The following is a 22,802-nucleotide window of genomic DNA, read 5'->3' as shown; positions in this document are numbered from 1 at the left end:
CAGGAAGCTGGAAGAGACAAGGCAGTATTCTTCCTTGGAGCCTCTGGAGGAGGGTGGCCTTGCCAACATCTAGACTTCAGACTTCATGCTTCCAAAACTGTGAGAGAATACATTTCTGTTGACCTAAGTCATCCGGGTGGTGGTGGTTTGTTCCAATAACTCTAGAAAAAATAATATACTCTGAATACAATTTGCAAAATCTGGTAATGCAGGGAAGTTTACAAGGTTATATTTGACTTCCATGAGCTTTCTGAGGGTAAAGCATACTAAATGTGTGGAAATATAGTCCTATTAGGTACAAATATAGCATTAGCAGCCTAAATTACTAATAAGCATAAAAATACTTGGACTAAATCTTTAAACAGCCTATAATTTAACTTTTCATCCATTGGGTTGTACTTCTGCTGAGTACAGTGAAGTACTACTATTTATCAAGTGAAAAGTCATCCCTGGAGACAGGATAATCAGGAATTCGGGATAAGTCAGGAATTTGGGATTAACAGATACACATTACTATATATAAAATGGGCTTCCCTGGTAGCTCAGCTAGTAAAGAACCTGTCTGCAATGCAGGAGACCTCGGTTCAATTCCTGGGTTGGGAAGATCCCCTGGAGAACAAATAGGCTACCCACCCCAGTATTCTTGAGCTTGCCTGGTGGCTCAGATGGTAAACAATCAGCCTGCAATGTGGGAGACCTGGGTTCGATCCCTGGGTTGGGTTAGATCCCCTGGAGAAGGGAAAGGCTACCCACCCCAGTATCCTGGCCTGGAGGGTTCCATGAACTGTAAAGTCCATGGGGTCACAAAGAGCCAGACATGACTAAGCGACTTTCACTTACTTATATATAAAATAGATAAACAACAAGGACCTACTGTATATCACAGGGAACTATATTCAGTATCTTTTAATAATCTATAATGGAAGAGAATCTGAAAAAGTGTGTGTATGTGTGTGTGTGTGTGTGTGTGTGTGTGTATATATATATATAACTGAATCACTTTGCCATACACCTGAAACATTGTAAATCAGCTATACTTAAATTAAAAAAATAATTAAGGTCAGTACAGAACCAGAATCCTTGTTGTTGTTGTTGTTCAGTCACCAAGTCGTATCCTACTCTTTGTGACTCCATTGACTGCAGCATGCCAGGCTTTCTTGTCCATCCCCATCTCCCAGAGTTTGCCCAAGAGAAGCCTTATGATTCTTAATCTATGGCTGTTCAATATGTGAGATTCATATTTTGCAGAATGTTCTATAAAGGTTTAAGAGATAGACTTAAAACAAATTTATTGTTGTGATGAAGTATATTACAATCCTAAAGATTTTAAAAATTTTTGTAAAATAATTTGCTCATTCCCCCTACCATGAGGTCACTAGTTTTGAAAAGAAAGCTACTGTTGCAGAACCAGTCTTGGCTATTTCATTTAAAAAAAAATCCTATTTTAGTTTTAACTCAAACCTCTTCTAGCTCCTCAGAAAGAAAATAATTCTTCTCTCAAACCCTTTATTAGACTTCTTTAGATAGGCAGAGGGACCCCCATCTGTATTCCAAAACCCATGAAAGAAGCTGATTCTTCTGTTATACCATTGTGCAGAAAAATGTTACTAACTCAGTGATGATTATACATATTAATTCAATAATATAAAACAAAGGAATAGCAACAGTCAACCAGTTTGTGGTTTAGGCCAGGGGTCCCCAACCTCCAGGATCGAATGCCTGATGATCTGAGGTGGAGCTGATGTAATCATAACAGAAATAAAGTGCATAATAAATGTAATGCACTTGAATCATCCCTAAATCATCCACACCCCACCCTGAGTCTGTGGAAAAGTTGTCTTCCACGAAACTGGTCCCTGGTGCCAAAAAAGTTGGGGATCGCTAGCTTAGGTGACCATAATTGGCTGAGTAGTGATGGCAATTGGACAAAACTCAAGGCAACAGACGGGGCAGAAGGGCTGGTACAGATGCGGAAGCGGGAATTCCATGTTTTTACAGTCATTCCTCTATCTCTACTATGTAAGCCAGATTGTTTCCCTGTTAGCAACATGAGTTATATCATGAGCCTGCCAGTTGACTCCAGATGTCATTGCATGGAGATCGGGGCAGTGTCTCTGGGACTCGCTGGGGCCCTCATGAGTCATTTTCTGTGCTGTTCACCGTGGTTAACAGCTGCACCATGCCTGTGTCACAGAGGTGACCTGTGAATACAGTCTTATCTTCGTAAGTTTGCAGAGCCAAGCAGTGCCATCTGAATAGAGTCCAACAATACTCAGCGATCCATGTAAAACACAAGCCTGTTTTCACTACTCTGCTCTCTAATCAGCATATGCTGTTCTCTGAATGTTTTGGGAGAACATAGGGTTGGCCTATTCTGGGGGGACAAAGACTTATAATATTGGGCCACCCTGTTCCAAGTTGGGGCAATTTCAAAGGACAGGGCTTTGGGGACTTGGAACAACCTGTACAGCTTCACTGCAACTGAATCTGGCCAAACCCAGACATCAGTCTCCCTCTTAATCCCCATCCCACGTGTGGAAAACCATAAACTCAAGTCATTACAAATAAAAGGCCGTGGAAGAGTGCCCAGATCCTCCTGTGGGTGGTATGATGCTGTGGGAAGGGAGTCATCGGGGTAGGGACTGTCCCTCTATGAGAAGTTGAGAGAAGGAGAAAAAACAATGATCAAAATGTTGCCTTGTTTAATTAACTCTCAGCAAGGCTGTCTATTCATTAAGTTCTGGTGTACCAGGGAAGGGAGCTCCAGGGGACCCAGAAGGACTGGTTCTGCTCTCTATTTTAACCGCTAATTAGATGTTTACATTTAAGTCGCAGCAACCAGCAGATTTTATTGCCCATTGCAGGGTGGTCAGAATTAGGTTTGGGAATTGTGTAGATGGGCAAATTCTTTCAGGGGAGCTGGAAGTCACTGCTATAATTTATGATAAATATAGTTTGGATCATATTGGCAAACTAGGTACCTGTCTGCACTCCCTCCCGCCTAAATATACCATCCATTACAAAACAAAACAAGACAAAAAACACTAAAAAAGTTAATCCATTTCAGAATGGGAATAGAAGAAACAGGATCAAGAAAGAGGAGTCAGATCCGAAGTTCAATCTTGCATATTTAAAAACGAAGCTAGGAGCAGAATCTGGTGCCTGGAATAGCTATTCAGCCTCGCAGCCTGTGCAAATTAACCCGATTGTGAACCTGGCTTGGTGTAATATGGTTATTCTCGGGTGCCACACTATTACAGATCCCTCAGAGACCTGACATTGCAAAAACCGGAATAGTAAAATTAAATCCTTTTAAATTAGATTTTGCATCATCCCATTGACCTCCTGGGGTGTTCGGGTGTTCCTCGGAGCAAAGTCAAGAGTATGGTGCTACCCATTTGTGATCAGAAAACAAGAAAACTGGAGATGAGAAATCGGGTAAGAATAGTAGCTTTTAACGAAAACGGGGGGTTTTCGCTACTGGGGGTAGCGCGCTATGACCTCTCTGCATCACTGACCACAGCATAAATGCCCGTCTAGAAAAGGCACAATGCAGAATGGTTCTGTGACCCGGCAGAGGGGACCTTAGCGAGCCCTGGGGCGCCTTCTGTTTCCTGCCCCTGGAGCCTCCAGGCTGGGTCCACGTCGCCCCTCACTCCCCTGGCTCCCGCCGGGTCCACCCTTCAAATCCCGCAGTGCCCGCCCCACTGATTGACAGGCGGGGCAGCCACTCCCAGGAGCCCGGCTTTCCCTCTGCCCCGTAGCCAATAGGAGTCAAGAGGCGGGGCCTGCAGCCGGTAGGCGGTGCAGGTCAGGTGCAGCGCTGGTCAGGTGCAGTACTGGTCAGGTGCTCTGCGTTGAGTTGGCGAGCAGGTGAGCGGCTGTGGGTTTGGGGGGCACCCCTTGCTCCCGCCGCCTCCTGGCTGTTGCCCCGGGTCTGCGGGAGGGATCCCTTTCAAGGCCTTCCCTCCCATTGCCCCAAGCCGATGCGGACTGAGCGAATCGCCGCGAGGGTAAGAGTCGGGGGAAGTGGGAAGCTGGCCTCCCCGGGACCCACCTGCCTCTTTAGGGACCCCCAAACTATCCTCCCTCCGGTTCCGGTTTCCACTACACAGTTGTTACAGAGCCCACGTTAGGGCATCTTCTGGCCTCGGTGGGCGGGCGGGCGGTCTACAAATCGGGAACGTACCCTACGCCGGAATCCTTCCCGGAGCTAGGGTGAAATCCCAGTGAAAACGATGGGGAGACGCATCACCCTCCTTTTGACGTCCGTTCGCTCTACACACACCTACTCATCCTTCACTTTCTCTCCTCTCCTTTCTTGGCGCCCCTTTCCTCTAGATTTCCAAGGCTGTCTGTAGGGGAAGGGCTGGAGGGGCGAGGAATTGGAAAGCAGCCCAGTGAAAGCTGGACCTAGAACGAGGGATTCCACAGCGCCATGAAGCACTTTGGAGGAAAAGAAAGAAATCAGATTTCTTGCATCCCCACCCCCGCTTCCCCGTTTGTTGCTTTATGTCATCGATGTGATAACGTTGGTTCCTCTTAGCAAACATTCCTAAGCTTGAGGCAGTGGTTAGCCTTTGTTTGCGTTTGTCCCAGGAAAGCAGTTCGGTCCTGCTTATTACAGTTGCTGAATTAATTTACTAAAATAGAGGAGAAATCAGATGTTTCATGTAGCTGATCCATTTTTTAGCTTTAAATTATATTTGGTTCATAGTATCCTTTCTTGTGTTAAGAAAGTGAAGGAGAAGAGAGAAGGAGGAAGAACCACCCTTCTTAGCCAGAAATGTTAGTAAATATTTTTGCAGTTCCTCATTGGAACTGATTACTCATGTTCCTTCCAGAACTGGGAAGTTTCTTGCCATTTGAGGAATAGTTTTTTAAATTTAATTTTTGAGCCATTGTCTGGAGATCAATACCTACAACAATTTCAGTTTAAGTAATATTCTGGTATGCTGAAATCATGGTTAAAAACAAAACAAAACAGAAGCAGAATTCTTGTCCCTGATAGCAAAGCAGGCATGCCAAAGCACTTTTTATTTACCAGCACTTATAAAATAGGAGGGCAAGACAGGTTCTTTTTCTGAGGTTTAAAAATGTCTTCAGCATATTCAAATTAGGAAGATGTCAAAAACTGAATTCAAGAGATTTCTTGGCACAAAATATAGTTAGATCCAGGTTTGGTGGGCTTATAAATAACTTCCTGCAAGAATGAACAGCAGAGGGAAAGAACAAAAGATCCTTACTGGATTTGCAAACCGTTGAGAACTGACAAAATTTACATATGTATTGTTTTTCATATTATCTCTTATTAGCTTTCTTGAATAGAATAAAAGCTTTTTAGAAATAGAGGCAGGTGAACAACAACAATTACAACCACTTTGATCCTAAGAGATTTATTTAATCCAGGGAAGTGCCTGTTCTACACACACCACTGATAAGATTAAATATTGATGAATTTTAACATTAGGAAAAATGAAAGTAAAGTCACTTAGTCTTGTCTGACTCTTTGTGACCCCATGGACTCTAGCCCACCAGGCTCCTCTGTCCATGGAATTCTCCAGGCAGGAATACTGGAGTGGGTTGCCATTTCCTTCTCCAGGGGATTTTCCCAACCCAGGGATTGAACCCAGGTTTCCTGCATTGCAGGCAGACACTTTACCAACTGAGCCATCAGCAAAGCCACTAACATTAGGAAGGTCAGCATCAAATTTCAGATTTACATTTAGTTATACTTAGTTCAGAACCTAATTGTTTTATTTAAAGAAGACTATGCTTTGATTGAGGGCAGAAGGAGAAGAGGGCGTCAGAGGATAAGATGGCTAGATGGCATCACTGATGCAATGGACATGAACTTGGGCAAACTTCAGGACATGGTGAGAGACAGAGAGGCCTGGTGTGCTGCAGTCCATGAAGTCTCAGAGTCAGACATGACCGGGTGACCAAACAACAACAACATGCTTTGATTATTTGGAGACGGAAATGGCAACCCACTCCAGCATTCTTGCCTGGGAAATCCCATAAACAGAGGAGCCTGGCAGGCTGCAATTCATAGGGTTGCATAGAGTCAGACATGACTGAAGCAATTTAGCACACACGCATGCTTTAATTATTAATACATGAATGTTGATTACATTTCACAAATATATTAGAATGTCATAATTTTTATGTCACTTCAAGACACCAAGTTAATCTCTTACTATGATGGACCAAACATAAGGCCTTGCCATTGAAACATGGAGGTTTACATATGTATTTTTAAAAAATATTATTTTTGATTTGCTAGTGCTAATTCCTGTTGCTAGGTTCCTACAGCCTGTCTAACACTAATGATGAATGTGTCCACAGGTGTTTTAATTCAATTCAGTTCAGTTGCTCAGTCGTGTCCGACTCTTTGCGACCCCATGGACTGCAGCACGCCAGGCCTCCCTGTCCATCACCAACTCCTGGAATATTTGGACATATATAAATGTCCATGAACAGGAGCCAGAAGTCTGAGCCAACCTGAAAATGTTTCTGAAAAGTTGTTTGTAAATTATTTCATCTTTTAAAATGATATTTGGGGAGATAATTTACATAATTTCTTTGAGGAAATATTTTGGTAAGTTCTTAGAAACTAAAACAATTTCTAAAGTGTGAATATGTTTCTTAGCTTTGTTATAGAGAGCCCCATGTTTCTTGTTTAAGATGAAATTCTGCAACATAAACCTTCCAGGCTGTGAGGTATACTATATCTGGGGTTACCAAGAGCCATCATTCTCCATTTTGGGTAAAGTATGCAAAACAAAATTATTGCCATTAACTTCTATATTTTTCTTATACAGATTGTCTTACGCTGAAGCAATCAAGTAGTTTGAAAAATGACTTCAAAACTTCTCTGGGTGTCCTTCATGCTTGCTGCATTAACACTTTCAGTTACATTTTCTCTCCAATCAGACCAGCCAAAGGTTCTGCTAGTTTCATTTGACGGATTCCGATGGGATTATTTATATAGAGTTCCAACACCCCATTTTCATTATGTTATGAAATACGGTGTCCAGGTGCAGCAAGTCACTAACATTTTTATTACAAAGACCTACCCTAACCATTATACTTTGGTCACTGGCCTCTTTGCTGAGAATCATGGCCTTGTGGCAAATGACATGTATGACCCTATTCTGAACAAATCTTTCTCCTTGGATGACATGGATATTTATGATTCTGAGTTTTGGGAAGAAGCGACGCCGATATGGATCACAAATCAGAGGGCAGGACACACGAGTGGCGCGGCCATGTGGCCCGGAACAGATGTCAAAATACACGGAAGCTTTCCCACTCACTACACGCCTTACAATGACTCCGTTTCATTTGAAGAGAGAGTTGCCAAAATTATTGAATGGTTTACGTCAAAAGAGCCCATCAATCTTGGTCTTCTTTATTGGGAGGAACCTGATGATATGGGCCACCAGTTGGGACCAGACAGTCCGCTCATGGGGCCTGTCATTTCAGATATTGACCACAAGCTAGGATATCTCATACAAATGCTGAAAAAGGCAAACTTGTGGAACGTTCTGAACCTAGTCATCACAAGTGACCATGGAATGACGCAGTGTTCCCAGGAGAGGATCATAGAGCTTGACCAGTATCTGGATAGAGAGCACTACACCCTGATTGACCAGTCGCCGGTGGCCGCCATCCTGCCCAGGGAAGGTCAGCCTGAGCTGAGTGGTGATCTGGGGGTGGGTGTTCGTGCCCAGTGTGACTGGGTGGGGGACTTTTGTTTCTGTCTTTCTGTGCTTGTCTTTGTTCATGGTAATATTCTTGGATTTAATCCTTAGTCTCTGAAAAGACAAAGTCACTTCCCTCAGAGTCGGATTTTTTACTTTTTTCTACAGTATTGAAACTGATACTCTCTCTGTATATTTATGGTAGTGGCATTTAACCATTTTGGAGTCATTGGATATGATGAAAAGCTACAGTCTTCACTCACAGAGAAACAGAGATGGGAAAATACACACAAAATGTGCATGGAGTTACAGTGATTTTTATGGAAGCCCTAAAGCCTTCAGAGGATCCTTCGTTAGATCTGCTTAATAGGGAAGCAGTGGGGCAGAGGAAAGAGAGTTTTGCTCGTGCTGAGACTTAGTTTTCTTACCTATAAGCAAGAGAAGTAATAACAGTACCTCAAACTTAAAAAAAAAATTATTGTTTTTATTTTTGGATGTTCTGGGTCTTCACTGCTGTGTGGGCTTTTGTCTAGTTGTGATGTGAGGGCTTCTCACTGCAGTGGCTTCTCTTGTTGCAAAGCACAGGCTTTAGGGCCTTAAACTTTTTACGAACCTCATCTCAAAGCCTCATACCAATCTGTCATTCATTATTTCTGTTTTAAAGGTAGATTCTGTTTTGAGTTTTAAACAAACTCAAAATATTTTTAACATCCCCAAAGAGAATTTGAAAGAGAATGGATACCTGTATGTGTATAACTGAAATCACTTTGTTGTACAACTGAAAAGAACCCAATATTGTCAATCAGCTATACTCCTATATAAAATAAAAAGACTTTTTTTTTTTTTAAGTTTTACATCCCCAGGGTTGCAAAGAGTTGAGCATGACTGAAACAGCTTAGCACACTCATACACGCACGGACATGTGTATTTAAGTCTTTAGGGATTTCTGGTTCAATAAAATGTCTTCTCTGAAGGTGAATTTATTTTAGAGAAGATTATTTCTCAGTTTCCCCCACCAGGAGTGGGGTCAGGCAGGGGGTTCTAAATTGTCTGGTAAGACTTCATTACCTTGAACTTGTTGACTGTCTACATCAGTAGGATGTCCTCATTGATTGACCTCTGTTGCCATGGTTGCTTCTTGGCTGTGGCGGTGAGAGTCTTGTTCTGACTGCTTCTTCTCATCCTTCTGTTTTAGGCAAATTTGATGAAGTCTATGAAGCACTAGCTCAAGCTCATCCTAATCTGACTGTATACAAAAAGGAAGAGATTCCGGAAAGATGGCATTACAAACACAACAGTCGAATCCAGCCCATTCTCGCAGTGGCTGACGACGGCTGGCACATTTTACGGAATAAGTCAGATGACTTTCTATGTGAGTATGTTATAGTCTTTCTCCCCATTCTGCATCATCTGCTAAAGTGGAGGCCAACTGGGAGTTGTATCTGCTGTATTCAACATTCTGTTTACCGATTGAATAACTAACTAGTGTCATACATTAATAGCTAAATAAAAATCCAATAAATAGCCCAATAAAGATTTACTGGGACTTTAAAATGAGTTAACCTCCTAAAACTGAAATGACTCTTGAAGTCATCAGACCAAAGATAAGCACCGTGTCCTATACTGCTAATTATAACCATTATGTTCCTGAGAAAAACCTGAGTTTTATAAATTGAATCATTTTCTGCATCTGTTTCATACTCTGGTCTCATAAAAGTATCATCTCTATTTTTCTCTGCAGTTATCAGTTTTCTAGTTTCTTTTGCCCTCTGGCTCTACAAAATATAGGCCACCTTTGCTTTATACCTTGGAAACGTTTCTAAAAAGAAGTGCATATTGGCATGGATAAAAGTATATCAAGATATATTTTCCTAATGAATACCAAGTGGTATAATTCTGGAGGTATTTCCATTATATAAATTTAGAAGATGATGGAAATGCTATTTAAAGTTCAAGCATACAAAATAAAGAGCTTTCTGCCATCCATAATAGGGGCTGCCCTGGTGGCTCAGATGGTAAAGAATTTTTCTGCAATGCAGAAGACCCAGGTTTGATCCCTGGATTGGAAACATCCCCAGTGGAGGGCATGGCAACCCACTCCAGTATTCTTGCCTGGAGAATTCCATGGACAGAGGAGCCATCCATAACATGTAGTTTTCCCTTTTCATACAGCTTTTAACAAGTTAGTCAAATGGAAGTCATCCACAGGATGTAACTCATCTTTATTGTGCCTGCCATTTGCATATTTGCTCTCAAACCGCCCGCCCACCCTTACCCTGATCTGCGCCGTATCAGCAGTGACAGATCCCTACAGACTAAACTTCCGAAGCTACTTTGTAAACTAGTTTCTGGTTCCATTTGGCCACTAGAGAACCTTGGTAGGAGCGTGGAAGGCAGGAGTTCGGCAGAAGCCAGGGTCTTTGTCCCCCATTCTGTCTGCCCTAGCCTGTGACTTCATGTCCTCTGTGATCCCCGCTCTGGACAACCTCCCTGTCTGTGGCCTCAGCTCCTACTGAGTAGTTCTGCCTTTGGGGCTCTGGTGGCCCCACCTCTTCCTTCTGCCTCTCCAGCTCTGGAGGCCATTGAGGTTCCCACTGGGGACTATTCCCACTGGTCTACTCACGGGCTAACCTTGCCATCTCATGTTTCCTTCTGAGCTTCAACACTATCCCTCATTTGAAATTCCCTCCCTTAAACTGCCTAGCATGGGATCTGCTTCCCTGGCTGACAGAGACATTAACTTGCACTACCAGTCAATTCACTGGGGGTTGTTCCCATTGTTACTGAATGTTGAGGGAAGCATATGGTGCCAACACTGCTCTTTTAAGCACTGGTCCTTGATACATTTGAGTTAGTAAAAAAACATGTCCCTTTAGGTAGAATTGGGTTCCCATCATGCTTATTGATGAAGAGAATCTTCATCAATAGCTGGCAGTGGCATTTGTAGAGCATAAATGAGTCATACTGGCAGATGTATACGTGATGGGTTCAGATCCTTAAAACAGATTTTACATGCGGGTAGTAATCTGTAAACCAATATTTAATCAGGCCAGGAGAGCTGTATTAAGAAAGTTTTTAAAAATAACTTTTTTGGCCATGAGAATAGTTACCAACTTTATATGTTCAGGCTTTCAAGTATTGTGCAGGCGACTCTTATGTGAGAGGAGTTGCTCAGAAAAGGAGAGACAGAATTATAGTTTGCTTCAGAGCAAAAAGTTGCTCTGAAGAGACAGAATTACAATGAACAATTAACATAAATGCTAGTGGCTCTCTTGAAACTTTGGTTCAGTGAACTACAATTACATAATAGATGGTCACTCCTATTTTGAATCTAAAACCTTAATGGTGCTCCTATTTATGTTATGTTATTTATGTTCAACATAATTATTTTTTCAACAAAATAATTAAGTACTGACTACTACAGTCCTTCTCAGCCTGAGTTCTAGAAGAGAACTCAGCCCTAATTGTCCAATAGCAGCGGTTCTCAAGAAGTGTTCCCTGGACCAGCATCATCCACATCTCCTGGGAACTCATTAGAAATGCAGATTCTTGGGCCCAACCCAGATCTGCTAAACTGGAAACTGAGAGGGTGGAGCCCAGAGATCTGTGTTTTTACCTGCACCCACCCTCCCTATGCCAGAGCCTCATACATGGTCAAGTTTGAGAACACTGCCCTTAGACATTCATTATTAAATACTGTCTGCTGGATCAAGCATTAATGGTAGGGGCTACCGCTAGGAAGGGCTTCCTGGGTGGCTCAGTGGTAAGGAATCTGCCTGCCTGCAATGCTGGAGACCCAGGTTCAATTCCTAGGTTGGGAAGATCCCATGGAAAAGGAAATGACAACCCACTCCACTATTCTTGCCTGGAGAATTCCATGGACAGAGGAGCCTGGTGGGCTACGGTCCATGGAGTTGCAAATATTTGGACAAGACTGAGTGACTGAGCATGCATTCACCACAAGGAGAAAAAGTCCCTCTTCACGGGAAAGGTTTTCTAAGTCATAATGAGTTCACTTCAAGTCTGATTTTCTAGTAAGAAGTGTGATAGGATTTACTTTGCCTTCATGGTTAGAGTCTAGATCCAACTTTTCACAGACAGGAGCCCAGCAATCATCCAATTACAAATTATATAATGGCACATTTCCCAATGTTACTGTTGATTGAGTAGAATAGCACAGCCCCAGTCAGATGATTCCTAGTGATTCATAAATCCAGCATTATTTCCACTTGAATAAGAAACTCAAAAGAATCATAGCACTAAAATGACTCCTTTAGATGGATTTTGCCAGGCAGATTTGTAATTACTCTGAGAAGATGACTCTCAGAGGAATTGATTTAGAATTTTTTTTTTTTTTTTTTTCAATTCTGTGTTCCCATTGCACGTTTCCTGGTAGCAGACACAAGCAGTAGAGGCCGATTTGCTGGTCATTCTCACTACCTTTAAAATAAAGCCTTTCAGTTCTCTTTGGTTGCCATTTTACTGGCAGTAGAACCCTGATATTATGCTAGACCCACATGCCTTTAAAAGGCAACTTTAAAAAAATAAAATAAAAGGCAGCATTTATTATGCAGGAGTTTTCATCCCTTCAATTTTGTATCTTCTTCTGACTTATCAAGACTCCGAAAGTTTTTAACTTTTTTTGTAGCCATACTAAAGCATACAGTGCTAAGCTGGATCCTGATCTGAAACAGGACAAGATTTTACCCACAAGTCCTGATCTTTATTTTTTTGACTGTTGTTCAGTCACTATGTTGTGTTCAATGCTTTGTGACCCCACGGACTACAGCACACCAGGCTTCCCTGTTCTTCACTGTCTCCCAGAGTTTGCTCAAACTCATGTCCATTGAGTCAGTGATGCCATCCAACCATCTGGTCCTCTGTCACCCTCTTCTCCTCCCACCCTCAATCTTTCCCAGCATCAGGGTCTTTTCTAATGAGTCAACTGATAAATTATGAATTTATTGGCTTCATGACTAAGGGCACCTTTATCCCTTTATCTTTAGAACAATAACTGGAATATAGTAGGTATCTAACAAGTAATTGCTGAAAATTAGTTTACCTGTCAACAAAAAAAATCACGTTCGTGTTCCCCTGACTTGGCTCAGGGAAGTTTACCCTTCTTCCTGTGGCCTGTGGGAAAGATTTGTGATCATTTGACTTCTCATTTCCTGAAGTGAATCGTGATGTTGACCACAGCAGAGATGATGTGTAAAGGATTCTTTTATTTAAAAGTCAAATTAGAGAAAACTTGCATGTAAGTCCAGCATTCGATGATACAGTTATTTCCATTTTAATACCATCTGCTTGGCTCACTTGTTCATGCATTTTATCTTCACAGTAGGCAACCACGGGTACGACAATGCATTAGCAGAAATGCATCCCATTTTCTTAGCCCATGGTCCTGCCTTCCGAAAGAATTTCACAAAAGCAGCCATGAACTCTACAGACCTGTATCCCCTGCTCTGCCACCTGCTCAACATCACCGCCCTGCCTCACAACGGATCACTTGACCACGTTCAGGATCTGCTCGTTTCACCGACTCCACGAGCAAGTCCTGATACCCAGATCCCTCCTCTCCTCCATGGTAGTGTGAAACCAAGAGAAAATGAACAAGAGGAGTCATACGCTTATTTCATAGGGGTCTCTCTTGGTAGCATTATAGTTATTGTGTTTTTAATAGTTCTCATTAAACATTTAATTCGAAGTCAAATACCTGCCTTACCAGATTTTCAGGCTGAAATATCGCAACCATTATTACAAGCCTAATGCTTCTGTGATGTGGAGATGGCATAGTTTATGTCAGTGTTTAAAGGTTTCAAATTCTAGGGAACTAGCCTCAGACATTTGCACAGACCATTAAGCAGTTATGTATATATACAAGGGCAGTCACACACACATACACACACACACGGACCAAAATACACTGACCTGCAAAGGATGAAAGATGGGGAAGTATGTTTCCATTGTTCTCTCTGGCTTCCGGTAGATAAGATCCTGCTTTATTTGGACTTGGCACATACAATGTATATATTTAGCAACTTTGCACTATTTGAAGTACCTTATATATTGCACTTTACTCTCCTAATGGTACTTTTAAGTGAAATGCACTTTATTGACAATTATGTCTTATAATTCAGTGGAAAAAGACAAATTTTGCACCTATGTCCCAGAATACTTGTTATTCCTTGTCCTAATGGAATGAAATTTCTAATAATTCCTGAATAATGTAAAAATATCTCTCCTTACATTGGGAGAACGGGAAGAAAGTGAAAACTGTTGAAAATGAAATATGATGACCTTTGAACACTGGATTTCAGAGCGATGCGTTCCCAAAGCAGGGTGCATCTGTGAGCACTCCTTGTCATATTTCTTTCCATACGACATGGATTTTCATCTTATTTCCCCCAAAAAACAGAGATCCAGATGCTGCTGGATTCATTCTAGGCATATCATTTCCATCGTGACATTCATTATTGCTATTTCCTGATGTAGTCATTTTACTCTGATTTTGATAATAAAGATACCATGAATATACATTTGCTTCCTCTCAAGTCTAGCACTGGCCTAGAAGGGTAGAAGGGATCAGGCATCATCTCAGCAATGTTTTCTCTTGCTCTGTAATTATTTGCTTCCTTGAAAAATAAATCACTATTAATTGCATTAAAAATCAGATTAGATAAAAGAGTGTTTTGTTTCTGGTAACCTGTAGTGACAGAGCCTTTAGTTTTGAGCATTTGAAGGTCCAGAATTGCAAGAGAGCACAAACTATATTGGGGAAAATGTTGGTCACACAATCCTTGAAAAGAACTGTGTGGAGCTTGGGGGAAATAATTAGGAGTTTAGGGGGAAAAAAATTAGGCAGGACCAGTGTTTGCAATGTACCCAGGACAGTGCTAAAGGGTGCCTGGTGGCAAAATTTAGCGAGACAATACCTAGAGGTAACAGGTATTGAAATAAGAGAAGTTGAGATTATAGCCTTGTTTCCTTGAAATATTTGAATATCCACTCACCAAATGCTCAGTGGAATCAAAGATGAATCCAGGTTCACAAATAGACATTACTCCTCAGTAGGACTTTTCATTCACAAAAGACTTTATCTCCTGAGTAGGGTTTTTCACCTGCCTGGTCATCTGAGCTCCTCATTCCCACCATGGAAAGCTGTGCTTTTGGTCTCAAGTAGTCTGGTTGGAGAGGGTGGTAGTACCAGTGGTTTCTTAGAGGAAAGAGGAAGCCCCAGAAAGAATAGCTTTCCTTGAAGAAAACAGAAACCAGTTTATAGATACGTGGCCCATAGATAATACTGTGATTTTGTGTAATTTATGTACCCGCCTGCAAAGAAGTAGGTAAAATGGCAAAAGTATTCAAGAAACTATAAATTCGAGGTAAAGAACAAAAGTAGCAGAGTGAAAAATATAAAGTGCTTTCTAAAATCAGGTGAATGATTTTTAAATGATGATGCCAATAAAGAGTGTTAGCACCTAATTCTTAAGTTTATACATCCTCTTAATGGAATAGAATGAGATCACTGGAAATATATCAGTAGTATAGATTAAGAAACAGACATGAGATGATAGATAGCAAACTCGTCAGGAGGTCTGAATTCTGGATTAGACATTTTAGAACACGCAACTTACTCATATTGGCTTGCTTTATAGCAATGAACTTATCTGTGTGATTGAGATGCCAAATCTAATGACTTGAAGATGAAACTGGTCTATTTAAAAGCAGTTACTATTCAAGTGTAATCTGTGTATGTAAACTAATTGTTGTCTTAAATTCATTTTAGAGGGTGCTATGATGACCTTAGTGGTAAGAGAGTAAATTCTGTTAACGCTGATGAAATCATTAAAACTCTGATCTGAAGATTTGATTATTGAATGGTTCTTTTATTTACAGATACTTTTTTCCTGTAAAATAGCAGCTGAAGAGTTTACCTGAAAGAAAATAAAATTTTAGACTTTGCTGGGAAAACCTTGTCACTTATCATGTTTTGACAGTTTTTTGTTCCGGTTTTACCTGCATGTCTCTCTGGTCAAACTTTTGTGTACAGTCAACACAAATTAGGACACAGAAATAAAATGGAGATTGGCTAATCTTCCTGACTCTAAGTAAAAACTTTTAAAAGGTCAGAAGAATGGAATCCCACCCCCTCCCCCCACTGCCCACAGCCACCATAACACTAACATATTTTCCCCGCCATCTTCTATCAACTGTTTTGAAGTTGATTAATTGATACTATTTTTCCTGTTCAGGGTATGTTTTGCAATTTCTTCTGCCTTCGTCACCTGCCATTTAAATTGAAAACTGCTTTGCAAGCTGCTTTCTGACCTCTTAATTAGAACTGATCCTATTATTAGTTTCAGATTCTTACAAGAACCTAGTTCTAGGTTCTGTTGTTGTTCAGTTGCCAAGTCGCAGCTGACTCTTTGTGACCCCATAGACTGCAGCACACCTGTCCTGTGTCCTTCACTATCTCCTGGAGTTTGCTCAAACTTATGCCCATCCAGCCTTCTCATCCCCCTTCTCCTCCTGCCCTTTCTTTCCCAGCATCAGGGTCTTTTCCAGTGAGTTGGCTCTTTGCATTAGGTGACCAAAGTATTGGAGCTTCAGTTTCAGCCTCAGTCCTTCCAATGAATATTCATGGTTGATTTCCTTTGGGATTGACTGGCTTGATATCCGTGCTGTCCAAGGGACTCTCAATCTTCTCCAGCACCATGATTCGAAAACATAAATTCTCTGGCACTCATCCTTCTTTATGGTCCAACTCTCACATCCATACATGACTACTGGAAAAAACATAGCTTTGAAAATCTGTAGTTTTCCTTTTTTGATGCTATTTTTATCAGGTTTGCTATCAATGTATAGTCACCTCAAAAACTCATGCAGTTTTTTTTCTAAAACACTAGTTTTATAAAGCTAATATAACATTGATAATCAAACCCAACAAGAGGCACTAAGAAAGATTACTGGATTTGGGGCCTGAAACTTTTTTGTAGAATAGTTCATAACTTTCCCAATCTTTAATAAAGAAATTGGTCTTAGTTTTCATTCTCTATTGGAGTCAATTTTATTCAATAATCTGGAATTCAAACTTCAGGAAGCACAGAGCCTGGGAACTGGTTCTGGATTCAAGGATCTCAGCCCAAGAAGTAAACCTGAGTCAACAAAAGCATTTTGTTGGTATAAAGTGTTACCACTTTTGAAATGCCACAACTCTTCAAAGTAAAGAAAGTACTTTTTTGTTTTTCCCACAATCCCTAGCAGTATTCAATGAATGTCAAAAAACCCACTGCTCTATTAGAGGAAGCTCTGTTGAATATATATGAGAAAAGACATTAAATACTGTTAGTCATTTAGTCATGTCTGACTTTTGTGATCTCACGGACTTGAGCCCACCAGGCTCCTCTGCCTGTGGGCTTCTCCAGGCAAGAAATACTGGAGTGGGTTGCCATTTCCTTCTCCAGGGATCTTTCTGACCCAGGGATCAAACCCCGGTCTCCTGCATTGGCAGGCAGCTTCTTTACCACTGAGCCACCTGGGAAGCCCTTAAATACTCTAGTAGTTTAGTCACTAAGTCATGTCTGACTCTCTCTGGCCCCATGGACTGTAGCCCGCCAGGCTCCTCTGTCCATGGGATTCTCCAGGCAAGAATACTGGAGTGGGTTGCCATTTCCTTCTCCAGGGGATCTTCCCAACCCAGGAATTGAACCCAGGTCTCCTGCATTGCAGGCAGATTCTTTACTGACTGAGCTATGAAGGAAGCCCATAGCTATGTACAAAACAAAGTTTAAATACTGCAACCACCCTCACCCCTAGTGTTTCGTAACCAGCTTTTGAAACTTCTTCCTTTCTACTTAAGTCAGTGAATTATAGTTCTAGAAACTGCAAAATTTATCTTGGCTATCTTTCCAATGATGTCCTTATGTTGAATTGCATACTATATTTATATACTGCTTTAAAAATATACACACTTAATCCTGGTTTTAAAAAGATTGTAATGAATGCCTAGGTGGATTTTGCAGTATCACTAAGTCATGTTAACATCTATCATAGTATGCATATTTTCAAAGAAGGTGACAAATTAAAAAATCATCAAGGACATCACATATTTAATAATTACAATTAAAGTGTTTTGGCAACATTTTATTTTATTCACATAAAAATTTTAAAATCATAAGCAAAGTCATAGCTTTGAATTCAAATAATATAGTCAAAATATATTTTAACTTAAGGCACTACACATAAACTTCTGTAAAACACAGTCATGTCATTTTATTTACACAGTATTTTAAGAATTTACAATAAATACAGACTTCTCATGTCATCTTTATCCTTCATTTGTAGCTTTATATATTCACAATGAAGTAAAATCCTTCAAATAAAAGAAATTAAATACAACCAACTTTAAAGTTTACTAGACATGGGCAAGAGAAGAAAAAACACCCAAGAACAATGCAAAGACCATTTTAATCATTTAATGTTCCAAGGATTTATCTTTACATCCTTACACCAAGCTCAATGGAACAGTGACACAAAACCAGTGGTACAGAGCATTGAGATCATTTTTATGCTATTGCTGTATACCAGAAGTACTTACACATTAATAAGAGCAGCAGAATTGTCCCTACACTATAAGTAGATGTACTTATTCTGAATTCACTCACTGAAAAACTTTTATTAAAAAGTTTTCCTATTACCTTTGGAGTCACTGGCTTTTTAAGTGATCATTTTTTAAAGATACAAATGAATTAATATAAAGTTCAATGCAATAATATATAAACATCTCTTTGATTATTAAATAAATACTCTTTTTGTCCCATCAACATATACATAAAACATCTACAATTTTAATTCTAGTTCTTATCTTCAGAATGGAATGAAGAACAAGACAAATAGGTCTTTTGTTCAAAGGATTGAGACCCTAATGGGTCACCCCTTCCTATTCCATCCTCTGTAAAGTTACCTCACATGTGGACTGTGATGTATCGATTTCCACCAATCACACCAATACAGCCACTAAAGCTCACACCACTGCAAGGACCAAGCTCAACTCACTTAGCATTTGAGACATTTCAAAAAATCCTCACTGCTTTAAGTGTGACAGATATTCTGTGCTTTTTTTTTTTTTAATGGCAATTGAAGTAGAAAGAAATTTTTCTATTATTTGTCCAGATCAACTATTAACCTTTAGCATAACTTTTATGTGAGGAAAAAACATCAGAAATAAAAATCTGTCAAAAAGCAAAATGAGTCCTGGTGGTTTGGTTTATTTACTATGCTGTTTGTAACAGTCACTTTATGACGGCATGCCTGGACTATTTATGGAGGGTGTGGAAATGACTCTCAAGAACCCTGAGAACAATAGGCACCAAGTACCAGGATCAGGAGGTTAGCAAGCAGTGACCAAAGGATGAATTCTGGGTGTGACGACTGGCACCACTGTTCCTGACCACCGCAGACAACCAACATTTCACTGGGCTGCATATTTACTCTCCGTTATTTTTGTATCTGTAAAACAGGTATCCAGCTTACTTTATGTCGTCAAAACTTTAAAGATCACACTAGTAATATTAATTGCTTGCCTCAGCTCTTGATGAATGGTTCTTGAACCCAATTTTTCCTCTAATGTATAGAATCTCATCTGCTACAATTCAGTTGCTTCCTATTGATTTTGATTCTTAGAAGGTACACTTTGCAAAGCTAGGACGACAGTTATAACAATATATCATTGGCTCTGAACAAGTAGGCTAAAAAAAAATTATGAGCAGAGTGGTTGCTTTTATGAACCAGATATGGGAGAAAAAAGCAAAGGCAGCATTCAGGCTGCTAAAGGTTAACAAAGTTCTGAGAGTTTATTCAGTTACTTAACATATGATTAATGTAGAAGACCAAAAGATATTAAATTCCATCTTAAATTTAGCTGTTCGCCTAAAAAGTAAGGAATAAAATTCCCAAAGGCAAATAGAAAAAAATCTCTCATTCTGACCCAATCAGAACCAGATTTGTAGTCAGGTCATAAATTTCTCTGCAGTACTTGGAGACCTCTGGTTGCAAGAAACAGCAGAAGAATGTTAAACATGGTTAACAAAAATTCACAGGGTTTTAAAAATTATGAATTTAACTTGTGAGTTAGAAGGAAGTACATGAATGTGAAGTGCAATTATAACCTTTCCTGAGAGCTGTGTTTTATGGGTTTGTGAGGGTTTGCCTCCAGGTCACTCACATCTCACCATCTCCTATAAGTTACATGAAGTCTGTACACCCAAGCATGCAACACCCTGGCGCGCACACACACACACACACACACACACACACACAACTAAATAACTTACACAAAGGCATTAAGCATAAAGTGAGAAAAGCACTTTCCTCTATTTTCTTAATTTCCTCTTAGTAATACTCTTCAAAAGATAAACCTTTTGAGGTTTTAATAGCTTAAGGGTCTTAACAGAGACACACACAAAGACTCAATCTTGTTATCATGGGGTTTTTGCTTGTTTTTTACACTAGCTTTTCTTGAAATAGTTTCTTCATATGCTAGATCTTTTCTGCCTCGTAATCCATTTTATTAAACATCACAGAGAATTTTCCTACCTCAAGGGTTTACTTGGGATACAAACTCTATTAAAGGTACATATAAAAATATAGGAAACTTTTCCTCCCTTATACACAAAATCCACACACTTTACAAAGATTTCTGTTGTATAATTTACAAATATAAAAATTTATTTGAAATGCACACCCACTAAATTGTAATGTATTTTCACCTTAAGATGTGTCCAACCTTCATTGCCAAAAAAAGAGGGGGGGAGGGAGGAGCAAAGGCAGTATTATTCTCAAAAAATGTTTCTAGTCAGAGAACAGTTGGTGCTAACTAATGATTTACTAGCAATTTTCCCTATGGTCAGAATTTTTTTGTATTAGCTAATGTAGCAAAACACAAGGAAAGACAAAATAACTGTAGCATGCCTGGTCCAAGTTCTTCCAAAGTATATGTTTTCATAGTTGTAACACCATTCCTTGGGTGTGCCCACTTAAAGCCACTTTGTATAAACCCCGGACATGTTACCCAATCAACGGATCATCATCATCTTCTTGGAGCTGCAGTCGGGAAAATGGCCGTGGGCCGGAGACCCTGTTCTGCATGATGATGATGAGGCAGGTCAGTGTGGTCAAGACAAGGAGTGCCCCGATAACAATTCCAATGGCCTCTGGGAGGTTAATGCACCACTGGTCCACTAACAGACACTTGGTGTGACCAAAGGTTCCATTGTTGGGATGTGGCTTCAATCCCAGGATGTGGCACATCATTGGATAAATATCCACCGTATTAATGGTGCTGTGTTTGTAGCCTTTGTGAAATGCAGGACCGTGGGCAGCTAGAAACGGATTCATACTAGGCAGAGAATTATCGTAACCATGGTCACCTACTGGAAAAGAATAAGATGATGTTAGTAAACAAGACCAGCCTTGCTATTACGAAATAACCTGTTTCTAGTGCAAATACACTGGATTCTTGCCAGTTTAATTCCCATCCATTGAAATTCTGATCAGCTGGGCCAAACAGGGGCTAGAAATAAAAATTTCTATTTCTTCAATTCAGCCACCTCCTGTATTTTGCACATACACCCCTCCTTTTCCCCAACTGGTCATAATCTCATGTTTTAAAACCTTCTCTCAGACCGATGGGTTTCTCAGTCCTAGCCCCAAGCATTTTACCTGTCAGTGTCCAACACTGTTTGCAAAAAGGCCCTGCAAAGAGCACCAGTGATTAAGAGAGTGGTTGGGTTGAAGGTTCTGAGTAACTGGGGTGAGCAGAAGTGAGTAAACCAGTGAGTGGGGAGGAAGTGAGCCAGTGGCCTGACATCTGTCAGCTGCTCCTGGACAAGGCGCAAGATGCAGAATACACCACGGGTGCATGTGTGCTGAGTCACTTCAGCTGATTCCAACTCTCTGCAACCCTATGGAATGCTGCCCACCAGGCTCCTCTGCCCATGGGATTCTTCAGGTAAGAACACTGGAGTGGGTTGCCATGCCCTCCTCCAGGGGAACTTCCCCATCCAGGGATTGAACCTGTGTCTCTTATGTCTCCTGCACTGGCAGGTGGGTTCTTCACCACTAGTGCCACCTGGGAAGCCCACACCATTGGTTTACCAACAGCTAAAGGACACCTCAATGGCCAGAGGGTCAGGGGACCGAGAACATTACAGGAGGGATTCTTGCCTTGAATGTGACATCTAACCAGATGACTCCAATACGTAATTCCAGTAAAAGTCAAAGAAAAACCTGATGGTCCCGGGTATCACTCCAAAACAAGACTCTCAAATATCAGCTTTATTTTTAAAACTACTACCTTTTAATATGCATCAGTTATAATTAACAAGGAGAAGGGAATGGCAACCCGCTCCAGTATTCTTGCCTGGAGAATCCCATGGACAGAGGAGTGTGGCAGGCATAGTCCATGGGGTCACAAGAGTGGGACATGACTTAGCAATGGTGAAGAATCCGCCCACAATGCGGGAGACCTGGGTTTGATCCCTGGGTTGGGAAGATTCCCTGGAATTCCCTGGAGGAGTGCATGGCAGCCCACTCCAGTACTCTTGCCTGGAGAATCCCCATGGACAGTGGTACCGGGTGGGCTACATTCCATGGGGTCACAGAGAGTTGGACACGACTGAACAGCAAGGCACACGTTTAGCAAGCTCCCACTTCCAGGTGAAGTGCAGGTGACTGGAGGATGAGCCTATCAGTGTTTTCCATATCATTCTTTACTTCTTTATCTAATATATCATTCTTTAATTCTATGTTTTAAATATTTCATGATAAAAATAATGCTGTGACCAGTACAATAAATAGCAGAATATAATGATATATATAGGCATTATGATTTCAATAATGTAAATGAGTATGATTGTAAATGAATACCATAAACCATATGATTTAATAATAAAAATATGTGTGTGTATGTAACAGAAAAAGATTGGGGGGGATACTCCCATAATTAACATCTGTCTGTGCTTCTGTATTGAAGGATTATGAATAGTTTTTGTTGTTTTTTCTGAACTTTTCTGTATTTTACAAATTTTCAATAAT

General features: G+C 40.6%; 2 protein-coding genes across 7 annotated transcripts in view; one reads left to right on the top strand and one right to left on the bottom strand.

Annotated features, from left to right (window-relative positions):
• The first annotated feature begins 77 nt into the window (after positions 1-77).
• Positions 78-15,680, top strand: ENPP5 (ectonucleotide pyrophosphatase/phosphodiesterase family member 5). Of its 4 annotated transcripts, none has more exons than XM_065912605.1 (4): positions 78-99; positions 6,825-7,689; positions 8,902-9,078; positions 13,048-15,680. In XM_065912605.1, exons 2-4 carry the CDS (start codon positions 6,861-6,863, stop codon positions 13,473-13,475), a joined length of 1,434 nt encoding a protein of 477 aa, XP_065768677.1. In that variant the 5' UTR covers positions 78-99; positions 6,825-6,860; the 3' UTR covers positions 13,476-15,680. The 4 variants fall into 4 exon arrangements, with proteins under 4 accessions (XP_065768677.1, XP_065768676.1, XP_065768678.1 ...); XM_065912604.1 differs by lacking the exon at positions 78-99 and adding an exon at positions 3,786-3,873; XM_065912606.1 differs by lacking the exon at positions 78-99 and adding an exon at positions 3,805-4,013 and having other exon boundaries at positions 13,051-15,680.
• A 2,159-nt stretch (positions 15,681-17,839) lies between these two features.
• The window catches only part of ENPP4 (ectonucleotide pyrophosphatase/phosphodiesterase 4), a 16,241-nt gene continuing 11,278 nt past the window's right edge, over positions 17,840-22,802 (bottom strand). For all 3 annotated transcript variants that reach the window (XM_065912207.1, XM_065912206.1, XM_065912208.1), the window contains exon 4: positions 17,840-21,139. In XM_065912207.1, coding sequence (XP_065768279.1) covers positions 20,775-21,139 — 365 coding nt within the window. In that variant the 3' untranslated portion in view covers positions 17,840-20,774. The remainder of the gene's footprint in view (positions 21,140-22,802) is intronic.

This window comes from Muntiacus reevesi, chromosome 20 (assembly GCF_963930625.1).
Source record: "Muntiacus reevesi chromosome 20, mMunRee1.1, whole genome shotgun sequence".
NCBI lineage: Eukaryota > Metazoa > Chordata > Mammalia > Artiodactyla > Cervidae > Muntiacus > Muntiacus reevesi.
The sequence above is the reverse complement of the archived record's forward strand: the minus strand, read 5'-3'. Positions and strand labels throughout refer to the sequence as shown.

Bases quoted from the DNA above. Each gene is read 5' to 3' on its own strand.
- ENPP5 (XM_065912605.1), top strand. From the start codon at position 6,861: ATGACTTCAAAACTTCTCTGGGTGTCCTTCATGCTTGCTGCATTAACA. The intron at 7,690-8,901 runs GTCAGCCTGAGC...CTTCTGTTTTAG, and splicing joins CGCCATCCTGCCCAGGGAAG to GCAAATTTGATGAAGTCTAT. The intron at 9,079-13,047 runs GTGAGTATGTTA...TTATCTTCACAG, and splicing joins TAAGTCAGATGACTTTCTAT to TAGGCAACCACGGGTACGAC.